The 27,103-nt window shown below is 46.1% G+C and overlaps 1 protein-coding gene across 1 annotated transcript in view; it reads right to left on the bottom strand.

Annotated features, from left to right (window-relative positions):
* The window catches only part of RGS6 (regulator of G protein signaling 6), a 573,125-nt gene that overhangs the window by 46,734 nt on the left and 499,288 nt on the right, over positions 1-27,103 (bottom strand). Inside the window, exons 13-14 of the mRNA XM_060004290.2 lie at positions 20,005-20,115; positions 7,406-7,531 (exon numbers count right to left, since the gene is read on the bottom strand). Of these exons, the coding sequence (XP_059860273.1) occupies positions 7,406-7,531; positions 20,005-20,115 (237 nt within the window). The remainder of the gene's footprint in view (positions 1-7,405; positions 7,532-20,004; positions 20,116-27,103) is intronic.

Here is a 27,103-nt window from a genome sequence, read left to right on the forward strand (position 1 = left end):
AAAGCTGAAGGGACATACGTGGGGAACCTCTCTACTAAAAGAGTCTCCAGGGATCACTGGAGAGAAAAACCTCGTGCTCACATCCATATTTGCCTCCCACAAATCCCTCAGCAGCAGCATGGTGTTAGAGAGGTGGGCGCGAGCTGTGAGCTCTTTTCTGCTGAGAGCAACAGTAGCCAGGGCCAAAGCTCGGACAACAGCTCCCTAGGTCATGAGGACGGTTCCCGAGGCATCCCTGGAGAGGGCTTTCAGCAGGACTCAGGTCTGGGTGGCACATTTCATGCCCTGTGAACAACAGAGTCCAGTTTCCCCATCAATGAGACATGAGGACAGGCTCCTGGCTATGTGGTTCCCACAGCCACGGTATCACACCTACTCAAGCCAACAAAAGGGCAGGGACAAGAGAAGCTGAACCACGACATGGAAGAAGGTGCATTCAATCTGTCATCGAATTTCACCCACAGTAAGATGTACTCTGTTTTTTAAAGGGTAAGCATATTTTTCTGTTGCTCTTCAGAGAAACGTCTGTGTAGTCAAGTGCATGGCCTAAAGGTGCCACCCAGTGGCCAACTCAGGTAATGCATCTCCATTTACACAAGGACAGAAGACTGGAGAGAGTGTGTGTGTATCCGTGTGTGACACAAGCTCTGTGAGCTCCAACTCTCCCCCTGATTTGCCATTAGTGATTCTAACGATCTCCCTGAAGAAAACCCTCATGGTTCCCTCGCTGGTCCTGAAGAGCGAGAGGCGGGGAAGGAGACAATCACTTCACTCGACCAGAAGATAAGGAAGTTCTCATCCCCGCTGTGCTGCTGTCTCGGAACTGCTGTATCTTTCTGGGCATCTCTCTCCTCATGGCACAGTGGGTACAAAGCAGGTGGAGGGGTACGTGAGACAGGTCTGGTCTGAGCACTTCCTATCTGGTGTAACTCTGAAATGCTTTCAGGCCCTGTGGGTGGGAGCCGTGGAGGGAACTGCAGGGCGGCCACAGGCTCAATCCTGGGCCACTCTGATCCCTCAGAGCTCACCTCTTCCTCGGGTGGCCTGGGTGGAAGGTGCCTGGGGTTCCTGCCACTGCCATCTGCCATCACCTGCCCTTCAACACCAGCCCTCTGTCTTTCTGCCCCAGGTCTTTGGTGCTCACGTCCTCTGGCTATGCAGGGAGAGGGAAACTAGTGGCTCTTTAACCGGAGTCTGGTGGGCAGGGGGTAGAGTTTGAAGGGGGCTGTTAACTGTCCAATTGTTCAGATGGGTCTTTGAAACTCAGCTGGGAGTGGGTCTCCTCCATCCCCCTGGACGTTCCCTAGGCTCCTCGGGTCTCTCTGTCCCCCTGCTAGGTCTGCCATGAAATGAAGGAGGTGGCCAAGTATTTAAAGGTGAAAATGGTCATCTGGCGATGACAGTACCTGTAAGGTTTTCTTCTCCTGGAGGACCGTGTTTGATGGGCAGGTGAAATTTAGGAAACCAGTCCTAAAGAAAGGAACTGGCGTTGGTTTTTCAGAGGACTGGAAGGAGGGCTAACGGCAGCTCGCTGAGTCCTCTGCAGCCCCAGGGAGCCACCTCGGGCTGAGGGCCGGGCTGGGAGCAACTTCTCCGGGCCAGTGTCCTTCCCAAGACCACCAGACCCGGCAATTTCTCACACAGATGACATCTGGGCGATTTCCTGCCCCCCTCGGTCACTGTCATGTGGGCGTCCCCTTCTGTCCCTTGTTCCAGTCCGCTCTGAGGAGCAGCTCTGGGGAGGCTCTGAGGCCCCGGCAGCTTCTGAGCGCTGCAGGCTCCCCGTGGCCCCTGAGGCCTCAGCGTCCCTTTGGCAGAATGACTTGGGAGCCACATTAATGCACATCGCTCAGCTGGGTATACAGAAGGTCTGGAAATTTCGGAATCAAATTTAATAAACTTTTACATAAAAAATTAAAAGGTTCCCTTTACCAGATAAAACCAAGAATAAAAAAAGCATAAAAAGAAACAACAGGCATGCTGGAGGACAGGAAAGAACAGGAAGGGGAGGGGCGGGGATGACATTCCCCAGACAGCAGCTTCCTCTCCCTGCGCGCACGGGGACCCGCTCAGCCCTCTGTCTGCCTTGGAGATGACCTGTCTCATCCCTCTCAGGCGACAGCAAAAATGCTATCACAGGGGCTTCCCTGGTGGCGCAGTGGTTGGGAGTCCGCCTGCCGATGCAGGGGACACGGGTTCGTGCCCCGGTCCGGGAGGATCCCACGTGCTGCGGAGCGGCTGGGCCCGTGAGCCATGGCTGCTGAGCCTGCGCATCCGGAGCCTGTGCTCCGCAACGGGAGAGGCCACGACAGTGAGAGGCCCGCATACCGCAAAAAAAAAAAAAAAAAATGCTATCACAACAGCATCCTGACATCCCATATGTGTTTACCATCACTGGCTTCAAGGAACCTTTGTGTCAATTAGAAATTCAGAACAGGCTTGCTTTGTATTTGTCATCTCTGAGCCCACGGGCCTGAGCTGGGGGCTCTGATCCCCGGATGTCCCGTCCCCCACCCCTTGAAAGAGGCCCTGAAGCTCCCCTCCCCCATCTACTGAGGATGGGAGGCCCACCGAGGCCTGCACAGCTTCTGCTCTTATCAAAAGCCTGCAGGTACCGCTGCTCCTCCAGGACACCAGCAGGGAGGAGGGTGCCAGTGGCGGCGGATCAGTGCCCACCCTGCACTAAGCCTCCGTGGCTTCTTGCGGCAGAAGGGCTGTCATGACTGGTAGGCCACGAGGACACGTGGGTATCAGGGAGACCACCTGTCCTGCTTTGCGGGAGTCGGCAAGGTGGGGAAGCCAGCCCTATGCCAGCATGTGATCCGTGTCATTGGCTTAGGAATGCAGGTGGCAACTGGCCTTCGCGGGGAGGCAGCCTGGGCTCAGACACCCCCGGCGCCAAGCAGCAGGGGATGGGACTTGAGGGCGGTCAGGGGCTGCCTCAGGGGGCCTCCTATCTCCTGCAGGGCTGGGGTGATGACAGGGAATGGGGTTTCCTCGCCAAGGCTGGCTGCAACAAGGGGAACCACGCAGCAGCTGGACACTCTCCATCCAACAGGAGGCCTGGGCAGCCCTTAGTTCCTCGTTTAGCTATCTTCTCATCAACTAAGATTTTCATGGATTAGAAAAATTCAGCTTTTAGTTCGTTCCCAGGGAAAAGCCAACTCCATGCAGAAGGAAGGGTTTCTGTGCCCTCTGCTGGTCAACAGACTCGGGCACAACGGACGCCACTTGACTTGGTCTCTGGTTGGGCTGGAACCCCACCACCAGCAGCACCACGGAAGCCGAGTGATATTCGCCAGGCAGTGGCTGAAATGCCACAGATTGTCCCAGTGTTGTGTGAGCACCTCTGTTCCCATTAACCATGTGTTTGCTTCGTGGGGAACACTGCCAGGCCTGGCCAACCTTCCGAGGTCTTCCTATGACTCGGGGCAACTGTGGGAGATGGCAGCGCTCCAGGCCAACCTGGCGACTCTCCTGCGCGCTCTTTAATTGCTTCTCCCTTCAGCTGACACTGTGTGGAACAGGGGTAATCAATCTGCAGGTTAGAAGAACAACCACATTCTCTCAGGAGAGCTACAGCTCGTAAAAGATGTACGGGGGATGCATGCTCTTTGCGGCAGGTTTTGATTTTTAACTCGTGCCCTGCTGAGCGGCAGTGGGTGTCAAGCCAGGTAGGACAGAGATCTGTGCAGGGGAGATGGAGGGGGGCAAAGGTGGCAAGGGGCTCCTGTCACCCTTCTAGGAAAACACACAGAGAAAAGAGAGGGACCAGGTCACTCTCTGGGACTCCCTGCTTCAGCACTGGGAGGCCCCACCTCGGAGGCATTCTAGAGGCCCTGAGCAAACAGCTGTCTCCAGGGGGGCCCACCGAACGGAGCCCCCGGCTTGGCCCAGGGTGCTGTAGAGAGCATACAATCACATGCTGTGCTGTCTGCAGCAAAATGCCCTGGTCGTGCCCCCTCAAGTGCCTGGAGATGCCGCCCCTCCCTCATCTCACAGGCTCACCCCAAGAAAAATGACGAAAAGGGACGTCAACTTACACTGTATGATCACATATGTAAGGCATCTTTCCTTAAAGGATCCAGGGTGACCTTTCACTGTGGTGAGAGCAATACCTATGTCTCTTTGGAGCTCCTCTGCTCTGTATTCTGAAGCTCTGGTATAGTTTGAACCACTTGGTTACTTAACTGACAGAATTTTTCTAGGTGTCCTGCAGAAATGTCTTGCTCTAAATACCCCTTTCACTGGAGAGATGCAAGGGAGTGCGGGAGGACAGATGTGGAGAGGCCTTTGCAGTGTATCCAGTTGAGTTCTGGTCAGTCTCTTTTCCTCCCCTGCTCCAGTGCCAGATGCCTGGGCTTGGCCAGTCCTGGGGAGAAAGGACAACCCCGGGGTGGCCAATACCACAGATGAGCAGGGTCCTCATGTGCCGCATGGCACGGCTCTAGGGACCACCCTTCACAGGGACCAACAGCAGAGATGCACCTGCAGGGCTGCTCGTGGCCATCCTGGACAAGGGGTGAAACGCATTCAGCTCTGTGCCCTCAGGACCTGAGTCACGGTGGGCGCCAGGCCAATATCTGTGGCCACAGGAATGACTGCAAAGGGAAGGGAGGGAGGTCCTGGTTCTGATGACCGAAGAGTCCTAACGTTGTGTGATTTCAAACCAAGCTTCCCCCCATATATCCAATTACGCTGAATATCATAAAAGTGGAGTCTGGGCTTGCAGAGAGGATTTTAGAAGCTCTTGGGCTATACTTTTTATCTCCAGCTGTTCTATTTCCTTTATCCGCTCTCCTGTCACGGATCAGAGGGGACCCTCTTTAAGTCTGGATTTATGCATCCACGCTGGGGGTGGAGATTAGTCCCTGGCACGCTCACGTGCGCTCACACGCATTCTCTCAGCCAGGACTGAACAGAGCCCTCCTGGCGCAGGAGCAAAAGGCGCTAGTGCAGGAGGTAAAGCAGGATGAGGTGCTGCACACCTGCCAGGGACACACTCCTCTGTGCACTCCCGGCCTGAAATGCACAGCGGATTTCGTGGCCCTGGATATGCTCGGACTGGGCGAGGCAGTGCTGAGTCAGCAGGTGCTCCCACCCTGGGGCCCCTCACGAGGACCAGCACCCTGTGGCCATCCCTCAAAGTCTCTGCAGTGGTGCAGGTGGCTGAGAAATAGTCAGGTAAAGGGGGCCTCTATACCGCTCCATCTTGGGGACCTGGGGGACAGGGATGAGAAGGGGACGTGGAAAGGGCTCCCAGGGGTTGCTCATGGGGACCAAGCTGGGGGTAGGACCTGGGGCTGAACTGGCCACACAGAGTCTGCCTGGGTGCATGATGGTGGCCACAGGGGGCGTGGCTTCCCACGCAGGACCCACCCGCAGGCACAGCCTGGGAGGCTGGTCTGAGCACCGTCCTGATAAAGAGTTTTAGAGTCAAGTCTACTGTCATGAATACTCAATAAGGAACTGAAGCGCAGCTCTGAGATGTGTTTAGTACAATGCCTCAGCACAAGGAGAGAACTCTTTTGTGTCATAACCTGAAATCAGATATTCAACCTTACCTGGTTTACAGCAGGCGCATGGCTGCCTGGAAAGTCATCGCTATTACGGTTAATCGGCATCTACACGTCCTCCCAGGACTTCGTGGTGTGGGAGGGTCCCCCTGCCACATCTTTGGTCTCAGGGTCTTCCAGCGTAGAACACTCCCCCTCCCTCTTTCTTGTCTATGTCAATATCTTGTACACTCTTCAAAGTCCAGCTTATGATTTGCCTACCCTGGTTTACACTCATCTGTCCCTTTTTAAAACACTTCCAGAATGGTTCTTAGAGGGCTTCCCTGAGGGCTTCCCTGGTGGCGCAGTTGTTGAGAACCTGCCTGCCAATGCAGGGGACACGGGTTCGAGCCCTGGTCTGGGAAGATCCCACATGCCGCGGAGCAACTAGGCCCGTGTGCCACAACTACTGAGCCTGCGCGTCTGGAGCCTGTGCTCTGCAACGAGAGGCTGCGACAGTGAGAGGCCCGCGCACCGCGATGAAGAATGGCCCCCGCTTGCCACAACTAGAGAAAACCCTCGCACAGAAACGAAGACCCAACACAGCCAAAAATAAAAACAAATGAATACATTAAAAGAAGGCTCAACATTTAAAAAAAAAAAAGGTTCTTAGAGTTTACACTCATTTATATTCATTTAATGACTTAAGAGTTTCTTGTGTCTTTTCCTCAAGGACCTACAAAGTCGTTGCAGGCAAAGATCACGCATCTTGACTTTCTCGCATCCCTTAGCAGACTCTTGGGGGCCGGGTACAGGATAGGTGTGTAATAAACATCATTTGATGGACGTACGGGACCGACATGGTCTCTAACCCTAAATAAATAACATGGAGTTTGCACATTGACACTGGAGCAGACAGTCCTTTGCCCACAGCATATGCTCTTTTTAAAGTAAAAAAATAAAAAAATTTATAAAGCCACTCTTTGGAAAAATGCCATTGGAAGATGGGAATTAAACTTGTATATAAAAGAGAGCTTGGGGCCAAGAAAACACTGAGATTTCCATCTAATCCACTGAGAAGCCAGCACTTGGCTAAGATCAGTAAGGGTCTTAGATAAGTCACATTTTCTATGTGGCTCTGTTTCGACATCTAATACACTGAAAGCCTGTAAACCACATTACCAGATTTTTCATGACCATGATATCTGCCCCTTTTAATGTGCTCCCTTTCCTTTCACTTACAATGGGCCCCATGTTTTGAAAGTTTTCATTTTTTCTACTAAACAGTAACTGTAAGCACATTAGACGTTTCCCCTCATCTTGATTAGTCGTAGCCCAATAGAAACAATCAGATGTTCTCAAGGGCATCAAGTGACGAGAGTAACCACTACACGAAGTTGCTAGAACTCCTCCCAAAAGGAAAAGCATGTTTTAATTAGCTTTTACAGTTGTGTCTCCAGGTCTTGAATGATATTTACTTTGGCTTTCTGAAATTCTGAAATGAGCCCGCTGACCATTCTTTCTTCTGTTTAGCCTGTCCAGTATTCAGGACCCTGGACTGGGAAGTTTTGAAGGGGATGGTCTCTGAACTGCCTTTCCACTGTGGATTTCCATGGTTTTATGGTTTTAGTTAATGGACAGCGTCATTAAATCCATTTGACCATTGACTTATCATTGGAGACATGTTTCCAATAACTTGAAAACATGACATCTGGACTTAAAGCACAACAAATGCTGGTATTGGTCACTGCTAATCTGCACATAAAGTTTGTTCTCTGTGTCAACCTCAGCCAGATTAACTGGAATTGGAATCTGAACCATAACATCTGATGGACAAAGGGAGGTGGAAAGAGGGATGCAAATTTCTTCATATACACTCTGCACACAACTCAAACCTTGGAGAGATTTACCTGAGGTTTTCGGAACTGAATTCCGACTCCAGAAATCGTAGAAACTGGTCCCGCCCCACCTGGTCCTTCAATATCTCGTCGAAAGAGAAGCCCCATCTCTTTACTCGGTGCTGGCTGGGCTCTTTGCTTTGGGAGGGGGAACAAAGGTTTAAAAGGTGATCAATACCAGGCAAAAATCTGTGTCATATTCTCTTCAGCAACTCAAATTTATTTTGCTGCCACGGGCCAAAGGGAAATGTCTCATATTTAAGGGACAGATTCCATAAAACCTGCACAAATCCCAAATGCAGACTTTTGTGCACCAGCACTAGCCAACAGTGAAAAGTCTCTTTAAAGAAGGTATTTGAAGGGGGCCACATTTAACTGACGGTCACCAGGATGCCCGCCAAGTGGCTGCTCTACAGGAACTACAACAACCCCACTGACTCGGCTTCCCTGGGCCACTCCTGTCAGTTCTAAGTCCAACTCTTAGGGCCATCATTTTTTTCACTTAAAAAAAAATAAAGAGGATGCCTTGTGAATCTGACCTTTCATCAAAGGTGTAGCCCCCGCCCCCCGCCCCTTCCTCAACCCACAGGGGAAAAACAGAGTCCAGTTTAGATCCAGTCGGTCAGAAATGCATCCACTCATCCAGGATAAACCTTATTCAGTTGTTTAGAAGCAGATGCTGATGACGGCCTAGGTGTTGTTCCCAGCACTTCACATCTGTTAATTCACTGAGTCCTTGAAACTACTCTGAAAAAGGTACTAGTATTGTCCCCATTTTGCAGATAGGGAAACTGAGGCCTAGTGACAATTTGCCCAAAGACACACTAGGAAGGGATGGAGTGGAGACTCTAGGTCAGACGGTGTGGCTCCGGAGTGCAGCTCTTAGCTCTGCTGTGCTACCTCACACCCATGGGACCCTCTCCAAACCAAAGCATGGGGGAGAGGGGGATGGGGAATTGCTCTTATTCATTTTGTGTTGGAAGATGAGAATATTTCCTTCAGCTTCTGTCCTTTCCATTTACAGTTCACTTGCTGTATTTATTCCTCTGACTCCTTCTAGCAGCAATAGGGTGCTAGGTCACAAGCTACACACTGCCATCTCCCTCTCACACGGTGGTCTGTGGACCAGCAGTGGAATCTCAGGCCCCACCTCAGACACGTGGAATTGGAATCCACAGCTTAACAAGATCCCTGGGTGATTTAAGTGCACATTAAACTCTGAGAAGCACTGGCCTAGCAATATTTATTTCCCCTCTTTTTTTGATATTCATTGATAAATTGATGTTTAATTTATGTCCAAAAAGAAGAGGAGGTTTGCAAGAATACAATTACTAAAACAAAACAATAACAAAACCCCAAAACTCTTAAATATAATAATAAGAACAAGTGATGACAAGTCATGGTAGGGGATGATTATTATACCAGAAAATCTAGGCTAGGGAAACTGCTGCAAGTGAACAAAAAAGTTTTGAGAGCTTCCTTGGAGCCAGGACAAAAAGAGATTTGAATGGATTACATAACTCTCAACATTCGAAAGAGCTAGCTTATGTTCGCCAGTAAAGACAACTTTTGCTCTGGTATTGAATTATAAGAGGAATTATCTCACAAGTCTTTAACATAAGAGGCACTGAAACACAATAAATGATGTTTCTGATACTTTTCTTACAACAAAAAGTGCAGGAAACTTTTACATACAGCTACTTTCAACAAAAGCCAGAAGCATAATTTTAAATTCTAGGGTGTGGTGAAGTTATTTTTATGGAGAGCCAAATAATGAAGTACATAGTTTCATTGTCATCCGGCTTGATACAAGAAAATTATAGAAACTGGAGGAGAAAATAGCATAATATTCCATTCATTTTCAATGGTCGCACTCAGGCTTTTTGCAGGAGCTCAACAGTAGCCGTCTCTCCGCTCCCCACAACCAAATTTGGGTTATTCTCCCAATGCAGCTCTGTTGCCAAGGACAGAAGGTGGAGATAGAAAGTGTGTAGGTGTGGAATGAAAGCTAGCCACGTTGGTTCGCAAAGGCTCCTGCCCACAGGGCTCAGAATCACTGCACAGTAGCGTCAACAAATGATGCAAGGAAGGTACATTTCATCTGCAAACACGAGTGCTGTGAGCGCTGCTCTGTAGTGTAGGGTACAGTGATCACATCCAAGTATTCCCCCTCTTTTTAAAAATGGACACAAACTTTTTCTTATCTCTAACAGACATTAAGTGAATAAAATGATGTTTCTTTGTGTTATGGAGTTGACATATTCTCAATATTTATCTCAGGAGACTACACTTAGTAAAAAAGGGGAAGAGAGCACATGTGTGGAAGGGTTTGGAAAACAAATAGCTCTAGACCAGTGCTACCTGATAGAACTTTCTGCGATGATGGAAGGATTCCATATCTGTGTTCCAATATGGTAGCCACCAGCCACATGTGGCTATTGAGTCCTTGAAATGTGGCTAGTGTGACTGAGGAACTGAATTTTAAATTTTACTTAATTTTAAATAATTACAGCTTAAATTTAAGGGGCTACATGTGGCTAGTGGCTACTGTATTGGAAATCATAGTTCTGGAATGAAGTGATTCAAACCCATCTCTTCTATTTCTGCACCGTTAGGTGTAATCATTATCTGCAGGATCTTCTAATTCTGGGGCTTGTCCTCAGGGCTTGGGGAGGCTCTTGCGAATCTCTAGGGATAGCTCAATAGGGTGACAGTGGAAGACTAAGCCTACCAGGTCAAACAATGGGGAATTCCATGAAAGATCTCTTCCAAAGGGCCAGGCTGGGCCTTCTGCAACGAGCCAAGAAGACAGATCCTGAATTCTCTCAAACTCAAGCCACAGAACCAATCAAATTCAGTAGCTTTCCAGGGCACAAAAAAATGCTGTTAATAGAGAAATCCCCCCTGGGGTTGAGGCTAGCAGCAAATATAGGACCCAGAGAGTTGCAGGAAAGCATCTCTTTCTGCCAGTGTCATGCTGTGACCTGGAATGGGCTCAGCTATCTGCTCTTTGCCACCAAAGTTGCAGGGCTCTGCAGGGATGGTGCTGGTGGCAGCTGCACCCCAATCGAAGGCTGTGCCCAGAAAGCCAGGTGTGGAAAGTTGCTTGGTCACTGCAGTGACTGCCTTATGGACACACACCTACCACTAGTGTCACCACTTTCTGGTACCCAAGCAGCGAGACTGCATTCATCCTGCCGGGTTCCTTGGTGGTGGCAGGAGTGGGATAAGGGCCATTTTGAGGGTAAGCCAGAAAGCTTGGGGTGTCACAGTAGAGGCAGAATCGGAGGCCTAGGACAGAGGTCGGGACATCCAGAAAGCTGCAAGCTCAGCCTTCAGCAGAAACAAGGAGGTCTGGAGAGACAGGATACCCTGGTGTGGTAGTTTCCTAGGGTGGCCACAACGAAGTACCAACAAACTGGGTGGCTTAAAATAGAAATTTATTCTCTCACAGTTCTGGAGGCTAGAAATCTGAAATCAAGGTGTTAACTGGGCCGCTCTCTCTCTGAAGGCTCTAGGGGAGAATATGTTCCATGCCTTCCTCTTAGCTTCTGATGTTGCCAGCAATCCTTGGCATTCCTTGGCTTGCTCATACATTACTCCAGTCTCTGCCTCCATTATCACATGGTGTTCTCCCTCTGTATCTGGTTTTTCATTAGACATTTACTGTGTGTGTGCCTGTGTCTTTGTTTTCTCTTTTTATAAAGACACCAGTCATATGGATTAAGAGCTTACTCTACCCGAGGATGACCTTGTCATCTTAACTAATTGCATCTTTAATGGTCCTGTTTCAAATAAAGTCACATTCTGGGATTGTGAATTTTTAGGTGACATTATTCAAACTAGTACATCTGGGTTCTTTCAATTATCCATTATTCACAATCCTATTTCTGTATCTGGACACTTCACATCTGCTCCTTTTCTTCTAGAACATCTGGTCATTGGGATCTATTCTATTAAAAGCTTCTTGGATACAACTTTTCTATATTTGTCTTTCTTGTATCGGTTATTTCCAAGCAACGTCCCTTTTAAGGTTTAAGATCAGATTTGAACATATTGCTACCACGGAATGGTCTCTGCGGTTATAAAATAATTCTGAAAAGTAAAATATCTCTGAACATCCATCCCCAGGTGACCAGGTCAATAATTTTCCCTTGGCCCAACTCAAACAAATAATCCATGGAACTCACAGCTCCTTTATTTCCATCCATGGTGTAGGAAGGCTTCCTTATGACATATTTCTAATTATGGTTTTATACCATCATTTAGCTTCTTAAGGGTTTATGTCATTGTCTCTCCAGGCTATCTTGTGAGCTCTCTGATGGAAGAGATCACATATCACGTGTCTTTGTATTCATCATAGTGCTTTTCACACAGCAAGTATTTAACGCTAAGAGGAAATCAATAGGATGTGTATAATGATGTGGATGGTGTGACCTTATACTGACAGTATTTTCTAATCGCTAGCTGGATGCTTTTTTCTAACTCTAATTTCTCTTCTGTGTCCATTGATCCTCATCAAATTCTGCCTCCCAGTGAGCGGCCCAAACCAACATATAGCAAAGACAGGTGGCTCTCCAAGGGAGTCTGTCATTCCAGTTGATCTCCCAACTAAAGAGCATGGAGGAAATCTCCCAAACTGAGAACAAGAAAGCCAGATTCACAAGAAGCAGCTATCTATAAAAACACTCAGCTATCTTCAAAAGATATTTGAGTTATCAGAAAAATTATGATACAAGGGATTGTTCCTTGACCCCATCTCAGGACCAGGGTGGTTGAAGGAACAATCGCAATTTTATTTAATGCCCCAAGAAAACCTGAGGGTCCTAAATACTTCAATGGGGAGTGGTCCTATTATTTGTTGCTGTGTAACAAACCATCTTCAAACTCAGTGGCTTAAAACAACAATTTATTCTTCTCTCTCAGTATCCCATGGGTTGACTGGGCTCAGCTGGGTGGTTCTCACTTGGGGTCTCTCAAGAGGTTGTAGTTGGATAGCAGCTGGGGTGGTGTCATCTGAAGGCTGGACTGGGTTGGACATCCACAATGGCTCATCACATGGCAGATGATGCTGGGTGTTGGCCAGGAGCTCAGCTGAGGCTATCAACCTCACGGTCTCCCTAATGGTTTGGGTTTCTCACGGCTTGGCCAACAGGTTCTAAGAAGGAGTGTCTTAAATGACCAAGGGCTGCTTTATGACCATTTTCTCAGAATGTTACTTCTGTCATACTCTGTTGGTTAAATAAGGCACCAAGGCCAGCCCAGATAAAAAGAGCAGGAGGTGTCCCATCCTGATGTTAGCAGCAGCCCAGGCATACCAAGAGAGAAGGCACCGACGGGGCCATATTCGGAGACTGACTGCCACAGTGAAGGAACTTGACTAATATCCTGGATGAACAGTTCTATTAAACTTGCTGGGCACGGGCAGCTCAGGGACGGTCTCTGCCTCTCAGCAGGTCAGGCTAGTTGGGAGTGGATGCCATTGGCCAAGCAGGATGAGCCGGCTTCCTTGTAGCTCTTTGCTCATGCACCTTTGCCCAGCATAGAGAGAAAGCCAAACGTATATCATGTGGTGAGAGCAAATCATGAACCACAATCCTGCAGGCAATGCCAGGTTCTTGTTAGATCCACTATCTGGCTGATGGCATATTCAGGAATACTTCCCAGAGACACTCTCCTGGTGGTGTTTAGACTACAGAGCTCTCTCCAACTGAGATCTGGCAATCTGGGGCTTATTTTCCCTCAATGACAAGCCCTGGCAATCACTACTTTCTTTATCAAACCTTGATTTCTCAGAATTTCCATTAGATAGACTTGAGGCACATCCTTTAAAAGGGCAGCCTTGTATTGCCCTCCGAACATGCCCTTTCTCATTCTTGGATTTCTAGATCTAAACGTTTGTCTGAGAAGGAGACAGGATTAAAGCACAATTTTCTATTATTTATGGTACAAGGTGCATCATCCTGCCAATGATTCTGTTAAACCCTGTCACCGTCTTCCACTGGGTTGTCTGAAACCTCCACAAGGCAGAGACAGCATGTTCATCTCTGTGGAATCCAGACGTTCTCTGCGACGCCCTCCGCCCTGGACATCGTAAAGAGTCTGTACCCATTTGCTCATGCCCAGTAGAAATCACAGCCCACCTCAGATGAACACGAAGTCCAAAGGGACTCCTGCTCTCTCCCATGCTGCCTTGACTCTTCCACACACCTTCACCCATCTTTACCAAAACCTCCTTCGCACAGTGTTTGGGAGGGTAGAGCCTTTACTGAAATTGGAGGGTCTTGAGAAGGGGGTACACATTGCCCCATCCAGCCGAAGGCAATTTAAAAAAATCACTGAGTCTATGCCCCAAGCGACATTAATGTCCTTTGCCAAATGAGGAGGAATCCTGAGGCCGGGAGGTAAGATAGCACGTTTATTCACCTCGCTACATGAGTATCTTGAGAGACCTTCTTGCTCAGAAGGTAGCACATAGTAGGTTCACAATACTATTTGTTGAATTAAACTGAAACTGAGAAAAAATAACCTTAGATTATTTTACTGGTCATGTTCAGCCTTTCTTTCACGGACAAAGGCTGTTTCATCTTTAGACTGAACCAGGATGTTGGCACTGATCCCCGACTCCGTGTCACCAAAGGCAGGTACCCAACCACTGCCAGCATCTGACTGGGTGGGAATGTCCTACTGGGAGAAGAAATCGGGCCTCACAGCTTCTCTTCATTTTCACTTGTATCTAAATAACTTGACTCTGCTTGAAGGTAGACAGAACACTGCAGGTGTTAGGTCAGGTGTTATGATTAGAGTAGAAGCCTGAGCAGTAAGAACAGAGCCAGAGCCTAGTTGTGGGGGCAGCTCATCCCTTGGGGACCAAGCTGATAGGCTGGGATAAACCAACAGGCCAGATGACTGCCATTTTCCCAAGCTATCACATGTTTTATTGCTGACTTTCAAGAAAGAAGGAGGAAATCCTGGTGTCATCATGGTGAATTCAATTCATGCCCTTACCTCTCCTCCTTTCCCAAATACCAACGAAATGGCCAACAGAATGGTCACTTCTCCACCTATCCTCCATCCAACCTATACCTTTTGAGTACCTACTATGTGCCAGACAGGGGTCAAGGCACTAAAATAATTTTAAGTCTTATCTAGAAAGAGAACCAGGGGGAGGATGGGATATAGAGTGACTGGATGGATGGGGTGACCACTACAGATTGAGTGGTCATAGAAGACCTTTCTTCTTTTTTTACATATACATGCATCTATTCTTCTTCAAATTCTTTTTCCATTTAGGAGAAGACCTTTCTGAGGAAGGGACACCAATGCTGAGTGAGACTTGAATGAGAAGGGAAGTCAGCTGTGTGACGGTCTGCGGAAGTGGTCCAGGAAGAGGGAACAGGCAAGAGCCTGGAGTTCCATGAAATACTAAAAAACAAGACAAAACATAGTGTGTAGAGGCAAAGAAATTTCCTACCAGCAGATGACAAACGCTGAGGAATTTCGTGAAGGTATGAAGCAGTTGGACTCACAGAACTGGTGACAAAGCTGATTGAGGGCCGCCTATGCTTCTAGTGGGGCCATCTGGGAATAAAGTAACTTAGTGTCCCCAGCATAAGTCTGGGAAAACCCCAAGCCCTGGGCAGCAGGACTGGACGTAGAGGCAGTTGGTGGGCACTGAACAGGGGACACAGGGAATAAACTCAGAAATATGGGACACAGGCTCCCTGGGGCAGAGAGGGTCTCCTAAGTAAAGGGGGGTGTTTTCTGGCCAGCTTCTCATGTGGGCAGTAAAGCCAGAGGGTGATGCCTCTGTAACCTAGGGGTGGTACCTCTGTAACCTAGGGGTGGTACAGCAAATATGGATGGGAAAAACATCTCAGCAAGGCAGGGAGACTTCGAAAGATGCTGAGGTCTTCCCCTACTTCTCATAGGTTTCTGCAGATCTATCTAGGTGTCCCTAAGATCCCTCAGCAGAAGGGAGAAAGGGTGGCCTTCTTGGGAAGCACCATGGAGAGGAAACTAAAGAACTTCAGAAAACTAATCAGGGCCTGAAACACAGCAGCACGCTTGGCTGCAGGGACGTTGGGCTAAGGAAAGTTGGGGCTCAACCACCCACGGACCCCCGCAGCCACCCATCCCACTTCCAGAGAGGACCCAGTCTTTCAGTCTGTTCTTGGACCGTATGTCCAGAACCCAGAGGAGAGCCCCGCCGATTTACCTGTGCCCTCCTCCCATTAATACACTCAGGTGAGGCCGTACAGCCACGTGACCAGAGGAGAGCCTGCCCCAGGTCAGGGGAACTCAGGAGCCACACCAGGATTTCTCAACCTGTGCTGTGCCTCAGAATCACTCAGAAGGCTTGCTAAAAATATAGGCACCCAGAACCACCCTGGGGCATCTGTATTTGAATGAGCACCTGCAGGTGATTCTGATGTACCCCGTGGTTTGAGAACCAGCCTCCCAAACAATTACTGAGGGAACCTCATCAGCTACTGGTATAGTCCATCTGGACCAGGGCTGTACATTAGCATAAAAGTAAGAAAAAAACGCCCCACTGCCAGAAATTCTGACTTAATTGACCTGGGGACGGGACTGGACATTGGTATTTTTTAAAATAAGCTCTCCAGGTGGTTCTAATGTATGGCAAAAGTTGAAAGTCAAGACCTTCATTTATGAAAACCAGCAGTACCCCAAATTTCTGGGTCTCTGAAAGGATTGATCTGCTCTGAACAGTGATTGGAGTAATGAGACAATGAACAGAAACAATGATTCTCTGATCGATGATACCCTGTGAAATAGACTAAGTGGTAGAAATAGAGGGAAGATATGAAAAAACATCTGTATCCCATCCTCAGGGCGATTCAAGAGGATAAACATCACTAGAACAGAGCAGGCTACTAAGAACAAGTAGTCCAAGAAATATTACAGATTCTTGGAAATAAAAAGCACGGTTGTCAACCACTCTTCTCAACACTTCGTAGGAAAAGAAAAACTCATTAAAGTATAAAATCACAGAATGGACACCACTGAAACTGGTGACTCTGAAGAGTAATTCAAGGAATTCTATCCTTGAATATAGAATAAAAAGACGAAGAGATGGAAAAATAGTAGAGAAAAGAGATAGGGCTGCTATACCCCACATGACCAGAATTCCTACAAAAGGATTTCCTGAAAAGAGAGGGGAGAATGGAGAAAAGTGTAGCAATAATTGAAAGAAAGAAAGGAAGGAAGGAAGAAGGAAGAAGGAAGCAAGGAAGGAAGCAAGGAAGGGAGGAAGGAAGGAAGGAAGCAAGGAAGGAAGCAAGGAAGGGAGGAAGAAAGGAAGGAAGGAAGGAAGGGGACCCAAGTTAAAGAAAGATTTAAGTTCTTGGATCCGATCAAAGGGACTACCGAGGGCATGTCAGAAATATTAGAAAGAAGATACCCATCTACATACTATATTCTTTTAATGTTGATTGAGAAATATGTCTCAAAGTGTTAGTTTCAAATATATCAGGTTGGGACTTCCCTGGTGGCGTAGTGGTTAAGAATCCGCCTGCCAATGCAGGCGACATGGGTTTGATTCCTGGTCCGGGAAGATCCCACATGCTGCAGAGCAACTAAGCCCATGCGCCACAACTACTGAGCCTGTGCTCTAGAGTCCGTGTGCCACAACTACTGAAGCCTGTGTACCTAGAGCCCGTGCTCTGTCACAAGAGAAGCCACCGCAACGAGAAGCCCATGCACCGCAGTGAAGAGTAGCCCCCGCTTGCCACAACTAGAGAAAACCCACACGCAGCAACGAACACCCAACGCAGACAAAAATAATGATTTTAAAAAAGAAGTATATATATCTATATCTATATCTATATATATCTATATATCTATATATCAGGTTAACAAAGCTCTGGGGAAGAACGGGATTTGGAGGAGGTAAAGAAAAACTTCTAGTTTTCATTTTTTATACTTCATTATTATTTGCTTGAAGCAATGACATTTTAAAATAAACCCCTTAAAAGTAGGACTAGACTAGAAACTAGAGTAACAAAAACTAATACAAAACTTGATTAATAAAGCAAAAGTCAAGGAAGAGAAACAGAAACAAGAAGAAAAATTAGATTCAGAAAACATAAACTATCAGGAAAAAGATTAACTATATGATCCGAGTAAATGTGACTGTTTTCTATCCCAAAGTCTAAGGCAAAACATACTAGAAAAATGGGCAAAAAAAACAAAAACAGGCAAGCCACGAAAGAAAAATGAGTATCTAGTAATCACGAGAAAAGATTCTCAAGTATGTTAACAAAGAAATAAAAGTAAAATATTTTTATTTTCATCTGTCAGATTTGCAGAGATAAAAAAACTTGATAATGCTTGGGTTGGTAAGGATGTGGGGAAATGGGCACTTTTAAGCTGAGGGCATGAAAAAGGTTGTTATTGTTTTGCTCCAGGGGAATCTAGCCATATGAACTAAAATTAAAATATGCATACCATTCTTAGCAATTCCAACACTGGACATTTATCCTGAAGAAATAATTGGACTTGTACATAAGGATGTTCCTTGTATCACTGTTTATGTTAACAACAACAAAAGGTTATAACCTAAATATTTTTTTTCCCAAACAGTGACAAACTTTATCATGGGGGGTTCCCACATGGGATCCCACCCTCTTAAATAAAAAGGTGCATAGAAAAGAAGGGATTTAGAAACCTTTGTACGATACCTACATCCTGGGCCCCAGGGAGAGAAGGGGGCAATTGCTGGGTGGGCTGCAGGGGTGGAGGCAGGGCACTTGCCACCTGCATGCCCACATCCGCCCTGAGCATGAGGGTGAGGGAGAGATGCTCTGGGAGGGACGAGGGCCCTCCCAAGTTTGGGGCAAGATGGCTGCGGGCGAAGTGTTATGACCTGGGCATTAGTTAAATAAATTACACTACAATTATGTAAGTGGACATGATGTAACTATTAAAAAGCATAGGCGGATCTATACGTGTTTACCTGGAAAGATTGCCATGGTATATTGTTAATTAAAAAATTACGGGACAATGTATATGTAAAGGACCTATTTATCCAAAAGAATATGATATTGTATATACAAATAGATCTAAAGGGATAGACAGTGAGTCAAAGGTTTTCACTCTTCCTTAGTTCATGGTGCTCTTAATGTCTCACTAAGTTTTTCATGGAGCCCCTGGGCCAAAACAACAACAAAAACCTTAACAGTTTTTTTTTTTTTCCTTAAAAAGTCAAAGAGCGTAATATGTATCTATGTCCTAACAACTTAATAGCTATTTGAAATACATATAAATTGAAAGAAAAAATAATATGTTTACTTCATTCCTAATGACCGCGTGTGTGCTGTGGAGTACTGCACATCTTCTCAAACTTTGGAATCAGACTGGACCTGCCCCCTCATTTCCTAGTCCATGTTGATTTTTGTCCAGTACTTGCTTTTTATCACAACAACTGCCCTGAAAACCCAGATTTGCAAAGATATGACATCACTGGAAGGAATGTAATGTGATCTAATGTTGAGAATGGTGAACGACCATAAGCTAATCGTCTACACAGTATCTGACATGGGTTGAACACCACTATGTTTCCCTCAAAGATTTAGAATGTCCCGTGGGAACCCTGTTGAGTTCCCTGCAGCAGCCTAGAGTGCCCTGGTGCAGTTTGGGAATCATGGCATTAGACTATTAACAAAGGCTCCTTCTGGAAAATGAGATTGGGCTGGAGGGAGAAAGAGTTTGCTTTGTTATGCCCATCTGGACAGTTTGAACTTTTTATAAGAAGTGTCTATGACTTCTATTACTTCTTATAAGGTTTTCCATTTTAAGAAAAGAAGCCAGAAAAAGAGCAAGAATGAAAGTGAATGAGAGAGAGATAAAGAAATGAAGAACAAATAAAGAGTTGTCTCACCGAGGGGCAGAGGGTACAAAGGCACACCACACTGGGTTTCCTTTTGTAATCGTGAACGTGGTCTAAGTCTCCCTGGGCTTCGGTTCCTCAGCTACTAAGCAAACACACTAGCTTCTCTCATCGATAAGGAGCTATGGGATGGAACCATTGCTGCCCGCTATTCCAGAAGAGCAGAGTGATGAAAACCACAGCTCTGGAGCCCTCTGCCTGGGTTCTAATCCTAACTCTGCCACCTACTTGCTGTGTGACCTTGAGCAAGTTCACTAACTCCTCTGTGCTTCAGTTCCCCATCTGTTCAATTGTGAGAATAATAATGTTTACCTCTTGTGGGGATTCAGTGGAAGACACTTACTGTGTGGCCAGCACAGAGTAAGGGCTAGCTATTATTGTTGCTGCTGCTAATGTATAAAAGCTAAACTGACCCACAGATTCTTGCCCTCCAGCAATCAGAACTAGGAAATGTGAAGGACTGTCCCAGTTATCATGACATCTACAGGGTCATAGAGGGGTCAGAGGGAAGCCACAAAGGATCCATGTACAAAGCTATTAGGAGGCAGAAACCATGGGTAAGGAATCCAGTTGGGTGGTTACTTGAGGGGTTTCTGTTCTATTGATAAAAAGAGTCAAATTAAGATAGGGTGTAACATAATTTCACGATCTCATGCATTGCCCCCCGCACTCCCAAACATTAAAACATTTTTTTTTTTACCTCATCTCTATGTCCCATAAAGCAATATCGTCACTGATCCAGGGATTGGACGGCTCAGCTGGCGTGACCAAAGGGTCATATTCCACATACTGTTCTGTGTAAGCAATTAAGCTGCAGGAGGGAAGCAGAGCCAAGAATGCCACTGATTTCCTATAAAAGCGTGTATTCTGCTTTACACAAACATTTTATCAGTCTTCATATAATTCCAAGTTAAAGGGGAAAAAGTTTACCTTCACTGCCACTTCCAACAAATCCAACTGTTTTCATTTGTCCCTGCTCCCTTCTCATGATGAACATGCTGTTTTCGCATCATTGCAGTCACAGTATACACGTGCATTTTATATCTTTTTCCCACTTAACTCTTTTGCTGAACCTTGGTGCCTCCTCCCCCGGTTATGCTAGCTTTACTGATACACTGGTCCAAGCCTGCCTATGTCTCGTCCTCCCACATGGACTACAGATCTCAAGGCATCTGGGGCACACAAAGGATGCTACAGTTTTTCTAGGCTGCCAGTGCATCATTCTCAACTGGAGGACTTCTTTATTGTAAAGACTTTAAAATCCTGGCAGACCAAAAGGAGTTAACATATTATAAACATTTTCCAAAAAGCAACTTAGTTTTTCTAGTTAAACAGCCACAGAATTTAAATAGCCACATAATCTTTTTAAACAAAATTTCAATTTTATCAAAATGCATGTCGATAGTTAAAACAATAAAATAGTACTAAATGATTTCTTTTACAAAAAAGCAATAGCAGTGTTTTCTCCTAGCCCTTCTCACAGAGGCACTTACTTTCAGTCCTTATTTCTTTTAGCATTTACCTGTATATTTCTAAATTATATGTTTTTATAGCTGCTCTTGATTATCAATTTTAGACGAGGATTAACTTTTTACTCACCAGTCCCCCCGACTCCACCATTTCCTCCCATGATCCTCCAAATATAACACTTTTTGTTAAATCAACAGTCAGTGTCCACATTATTAAACTGGGTAAAGACTGTCTGCTGCTGAGCTAAGTAGCATATTACCTTTTCCAAGTATTCTAACAAATCTGTAAAACATCTAGCAATAATGTTTCACAGCTTAAACACATCAGATAATCAAGCAGGGTTGTCTCCCTGTCTCCTGGAGGCCCTCTCCCCAAAGTCTGAAGTCCTCTCGCTCGAATCTGGACTGTTTGCTCTATAGGCTTGATGCAGAACCATCATCCTGGGCCTTCCTTCACGTCTATGTTACAGCCCCAGTTTCCTGGATTCCACGTCTGTCTGTTGGTTTTACCTCCTGGTTGTGTTGAAGCACATCCTTTAGTAGTTCCTAAGAAAGGATGCATAAGAGCTAAATATTTTGAGTCCTTGCAGGTCTAAAAATGTTTTCTTTTTATCTTTACACTTGACTGACAGTGCTGGACATAGAACCCTAGGTTAAAAATCATTTTCTTTCACAATTTTGAAGGCATTGCTTTACATTTTTTGATATCCAGTGCTATGCTACTGTTGAGAAGTCTGAATCCATTTTAATTTTTGTTCTTTTGTTTAGTTTCTCTTCCCTCTGGAAGCTTAAAGTCCTCTCTTTATTGCTGTAATGCTCTCAAATTTCACCATGACCCTTGCCGGTAGTTTTTATTCACCTTGCCAGGCACAACGGACAATCCATAAGTAAAAAAACAAAATTCCCCAAAATCTTATGGTATTTCTTTGCTAATTTCATAACCTTCATTTCCTCTGTTTTCTCTTTTTATAATTTTTTAAATTAAATATTGGAATTGATAATCCAATATTCCTAAATTTTCCCTCCTAATTTTCATCCTCTTTTCTTTTTAGCTCATGGTTCTTCTGAACTTTGTCTTTATTTTTTTCAATTTGGACTATTATTTTCTTACGTTTCCAGAGCTCATTCTTTTTTTTTTTTTAAAGGGCTTCAAATGCTTGGCTTTTATTTATTTATTTTTGGCTGTGTTGGGTCTTCATTTCTGTGCTAGGGCTTACTCTAGTTGTGGCAAGCGGGGGGGTCACTCTTCATCGCGATGCGCGGGCCTCTCACTGTCGCAGCCTCTCTTGTTGCGGAGCACAGGCTCCAGACGCGCAGGCTCAGTAGTTGTGGCTCACAGGTCCAGCTGCTCCGCAGCACGTGGGATCTTCCCAGACCAGGGCTCGAACCTGTGTCCCCTGCATTAGCAGGCAGATTCTCAACCACTGCGCCACCAGGGAAGCCCCAGAGTTCACTCTTGTTTATCATAGTATCTAGTTCTTGTTTTATGGATGAAATACCTTCTCGTATCTCTGAGGATGTTAAATCTATATTTTTATTGTCAGTTTCTTTTGTTTTTTGAATAGTTTTTGGTTCCTCCAAGTCCCCTTTTCTGTTTGTTTGTTCTGATCACACTCCTTTGTGTTGGGGCTCCCTCCGAGAGTCTGGAACATCACTGGACATCCATTTGTGCTTAAAAGTGAGGGACTAAAACCTGCTTGGAGGTTTAGAGTGTGTGTGGAAAGGATCTGCCAACTGATGGGCTTCGTTGTTGGGTCAGGGCAGCTTGCCTGTCATTTCACTAAAGCTCCACGTGAGAGATCTGGAGTCCTTCCTCGGGGGATATCTACTTTGCTCTAGAGCAGTGGTAGGCAAATATTTTTCTGCAAGACCCAGATAGTAAATATTTTAGGCTTGGCAGACCAGATGGTGTCTGTTGCAACTGTTCTGCTCTTCTGTTGTAGAACAAGAACAGCCATAGACAATCCATGAATAAATGCATGTGACTGTGTTTCAGTAAAACTTTATTTGCAAACATAGGGAGTGGCCCATTGGTTGTAGTTTGCCAGTCTCTTACCCATGGGCATCTACATTTGGCTCCTGGAGGGCTGAGAGCAGGACAGGGGAGTGGTAGAGGGTCCCACAGCTCAGTACACAGCTCGCTCAGGAATTCTCTTGCTTTCAGCTGGCCCTTCATAATATGATGTGCCTGAGTTCTGAGCTGATGTGACTCAGTTCCTCCGGAGAATAAAGTGCCCATCTCCCATGGTGGTGGTAAGAGGGGAGAGAGGGTCTCCTCATGCGGCACGGATCGAGGGATTCCAAAAGCTCCGGAGACAGACTACCCATACCCCTGGGGTTATCCCCATGCCTCCTTCTTGCCTTCCATTGTCCCTGGTGCCTTCAAGAGCCAAAGCCAGATTTTGTTGGGCAAATTGGTTTTGTTATAATTCTCCCACCCCTAACATGGAGGTCATAATGTTTTTCACTCTGTCCCCATTCACTTTCTTTTTTATTAAATTTTGAAATATTTCTTGCATTCAGAAAGGCATAAAAACTGTAAGAGTATCACCCTTGTACTCACCACCCAATAAAAAGAAACAACATTACAAACAGAGACAGAGGTCTGCAGTCATGCTCCCCAATTCTTTATACTTTTGACCTTGGAAAAATGTGTGGAAACTGTTAATCCATCCATTTGTTGACCTTGTGACTTCATACCATTTTCATTCCTTTATTGACATGTTACTTTTGGGAAGGGAGAGAAGACTAACGTACATCCACAATATTACCTTGAATGAATTTATTATAATTTATATAATAATTTGCTTTATATTGGACATAGACTTCTAATTTCTTTTTTTTAGTATATGTAGTGCTGGCTAGAGTAGAACACCATTGTTCAGAAAGGTTTTTCCATCTTTTGGGTTATTTATTTAGAATTAACATCCATAAGTGGAATTATTGGGCCCAAAGATATGAATATTTTTATGGTTATCGATCTACAATAAAACTTTTCCCTAAGCATCACCAGCTTGAGTGTCACCAGTTTCCTCTGCAATGGCAGATTCAGAGCCACAATGCCTGCTACTGAATTGCAAAGGGCAAGCATGGCCAAGTAGCTTACTTCTGAGAATGTGAAGAAATTCACTGGCAGCTCCATCTCATTGCTACTCAAAAGGTGGTCCACAAACCAGCAGCAGGGGCATCACCTGGGAGCTTGTAAGAAATGCAGAAGCTCAGGCCCCACCCAGACCTACAAGTCAGAATCTGCATTGGTAGTAAAATTGGCCAGGTAATTCATATGCACATTAATGTCTGCAAAGCACCACATCCCGTTCTTCAATTTTCTGAGAGGCTCAGGACACAGGATATTTTATTCATCAAATGAAGATGAAGGAGCCTGTGATACTTTTGGTTTTAAATTCGGTCGCAGGCTTCCTAACACCTCACAACGTTCTCACTGTCCCAGGCGTGGACCGTCCCCCTGCGGGGTGGGAGGAGCATTGGTCTAAGTTGAAAAACCTTGCTTCTAGCTGTGGGCCGAGCCATTGAACTGAACTTTGTCAGGTTCACCATATGTTACATAATGGCCTTGATGAGTACTCAGGACCATTTGACAAAAAATAATAGGAAAGCATTTCAAGAGTCTTCCAAGTACCCAAGGACTGTGAGACAGATGACTGCAACCACCACATGCAGCGCAGGCCCACCGTCCCGTAAATCTCCTGCTGGATGCGCATCCAGTGTGAGCGAGGCTTCATCCGTATGAGCCACACAGCATCTCAGGTAAGAGCGAAAGGGAAGGGAGCTCTAAGTGAGCACCGTGGCAGGAGGGATCAGGCAATAATTTGGTGCTGTGACAGCTCCAAGGGGAGTTACCCCTTGGCCACTTGGGCTAATTTCATTCTTCCTGAAAGAAATGGGTTTCCACATTAAGGAATATATCAGTTTCTTAGCGTTACTAGGAAACAAATTACCACAAAATTGGTGGTTTAAAACAACAGAAGTGTATTCTCTCACTTCTGGAGGCTAGAATTTTGAAATTGAGGCCACGTTTCCCTCTGAAGTCTCTAGGGGAGTATCTTCCTCGCCTCTTCCAGCTTCTGGCGGCTTTAGGTGACTGATCACTGGCTTGTGGCTGGATCACTACAATCTCTGCCTCTGTCTCCACACGGCCTTCTGTGAAGACATGTCTGTGTCTTCTCCCCTTCTCTCTCTTATCAGCACACTTGTCATTAGATTTAGGATCTACCTGGATAATCCAGAATGATCTCATCTCAAGATCTTCTGCAAAGACTCTTTTCCTAAATAAGGTCACATTCATTCCCGGGTTCCGTGGGCTAGGGTTGCACATATCTTTTCTCTATTCAGCCCACTGCAAGGAATGTGAAAGCACCCGGATGTGAGGATGGGGAAGGCACAGTTGGCACCTGACTCCTCTGTTCAGATGGACACAGTAACAAACCAGCAGCAGGTAACCTAAATCCTATTCAAGGGATGACAGGCTACACTGAGATGCTCCAGAGTGTCTGAGGCATGATGGGGTATTGGGGGCTTTCCTGATTATGAAGCATTCGGGCACCCACAGTGTTCTCAAAATCTGAGATGGAGTGTGTAGTCCATGGGGCTCTGCTCAGCTGTGACCCCTTTGTCCTCCCGGATGTCTGCCTCTGGCTGTTCCAGTGACCTCAGCCTCGGGTGACACTGTGTCTCTAATAAAGGACTTCTACTTGAGCAACCCAAGGCAAAGGCTGGGCCTTCATCTAACTAGTTAGTTACAAGTTATGAGGAAAAAACATTTCTTAACCAGAAGTGGATTTCCCAGAAGTAAAACGTAGGGATGGGAAAAAATTTTCCTCCCCATCTTTCCCCGCCCTGCCTCAGATTTCTGTGAGACAGGCTGAAGGTTTTCCCAGTAGACACCCCTGCACCCCCCAGCTTATGTTTTATTAGACCTTGCACGTGGCCAGGCCTCCTACCTGGGAAGCCAGGTCCAACCAGCCAGATCAGGTCCCGGACCCAGAAATGAGTGCCTGGGGCAAGGGGACAGCGGGGAAGCTCAGGAGGGGCTGGGAGAGTAGAGTTGACCCCTGAACGACATGGGTTTGCACCACACTGGTCCACCTGTAGGCGGATTTTTTCAATAGTAGATACCACAGTACTACACGATTGGTTGAATTCACAGATGCAGAAATGGATGGCAAGAACAATGGATATGGAGGGCCAATTATACTTTATATAATTTTCAAGTGCATGATGGTCATATCCCTAACTCCCAAGTTACTCAGGAGTCAGCTGTACTCGGGCACTCGAGGAGACTGCACATGGCTGCCTTCTGCTGCAGGAGAGGCAATGAAGGCAGCGGTCCACTGCCCAGCCCACGGCAGCAGAGGCTGAAATGGCCAGAGAGCAGCTGTGAGCACCACAAGCCAGGTCTCTTTTAGAGAAATTTGGGGCTATTCAGAGGAGCGGTTGGAGGAGAGGTGGTGAGATTTAATAGAGATGTTAGTTCAAGAGAAGTGGTCGAGAGCCCGAGGTGGGATTTTGTAACCACACAGGGGCACAAGACATGACTATGTAATAGGCATTAAGCATGAATGAAGATGTTCCTATGACCTAGCCCTACATCCTGCCTTCTCAGAGCAGGGTCCAGGCAGGTATCCAGGATATAAGTGGAGGACCACATGAAGAAAGAGCTAAGAACTTCCTGCAGAAACGCCCGACAGTCTGCACCAAGGCAGCAGCTCGTCAGTAGGGTCACCAATCAGTCAGCCAGTGCCAGTGGTAGCCAGTATTGGTCAGCAGGGAAATTTACTGTAGGAAGAGGAAAAGCTATTTTGTTAAGGTACAGTTACATAAATAAAGTTGGTTAGAGGCTTTGTAAAGGAAACAGTAAAATTATATGGGCATATGTATTTTCAATGTTCTGTCTTATTGGTAGAATTAGGATGTATTGAATCATCAGAATTACTTATATACCTCTCAGGGGTATAACAGAAATTTTTGATCAGCAAGGGACTCGGAAATGCACACACTTTAGAAAGGAGGATGTGCAGTTCGATCTTCTTGAGATTCTAAGACAAAGGGAGAGATTCGGTACTGTATTAGTTTCTAATGGCTGCTGTAACAAATTGGCACATACTTAGTGGCTTAAAATGACACAAATGGATTATCTTCCAGTTCGAAGGGTCAGAAGCCTGAAGTGGGTTTTGCTGGGCTGAAATCAAGGTGTCAGCAGGACTGTGTTCCTTCTGGAGGCTTTAGGGGAGAATCCATTTCTTTGCCTTTTCTACCTTTCAGAAGCAGGCTGCATTCCTTGGCTCATGGCCCCCTCCCATCTCTAAACCC

This window comes from Delphinus delphis, chromosome 2 (genome assembly GCF_949987515.2).
Source record: "Delphinus delphis chromosome 2, mDelDel1.2, whole genome shotgun sequence".
Lineage (NCBI taxonomy): Eukaryota > Metazoa > Chordata > Mammalia > Artiodactyla > Delphinidae > Delphinus > Delphinus delphis.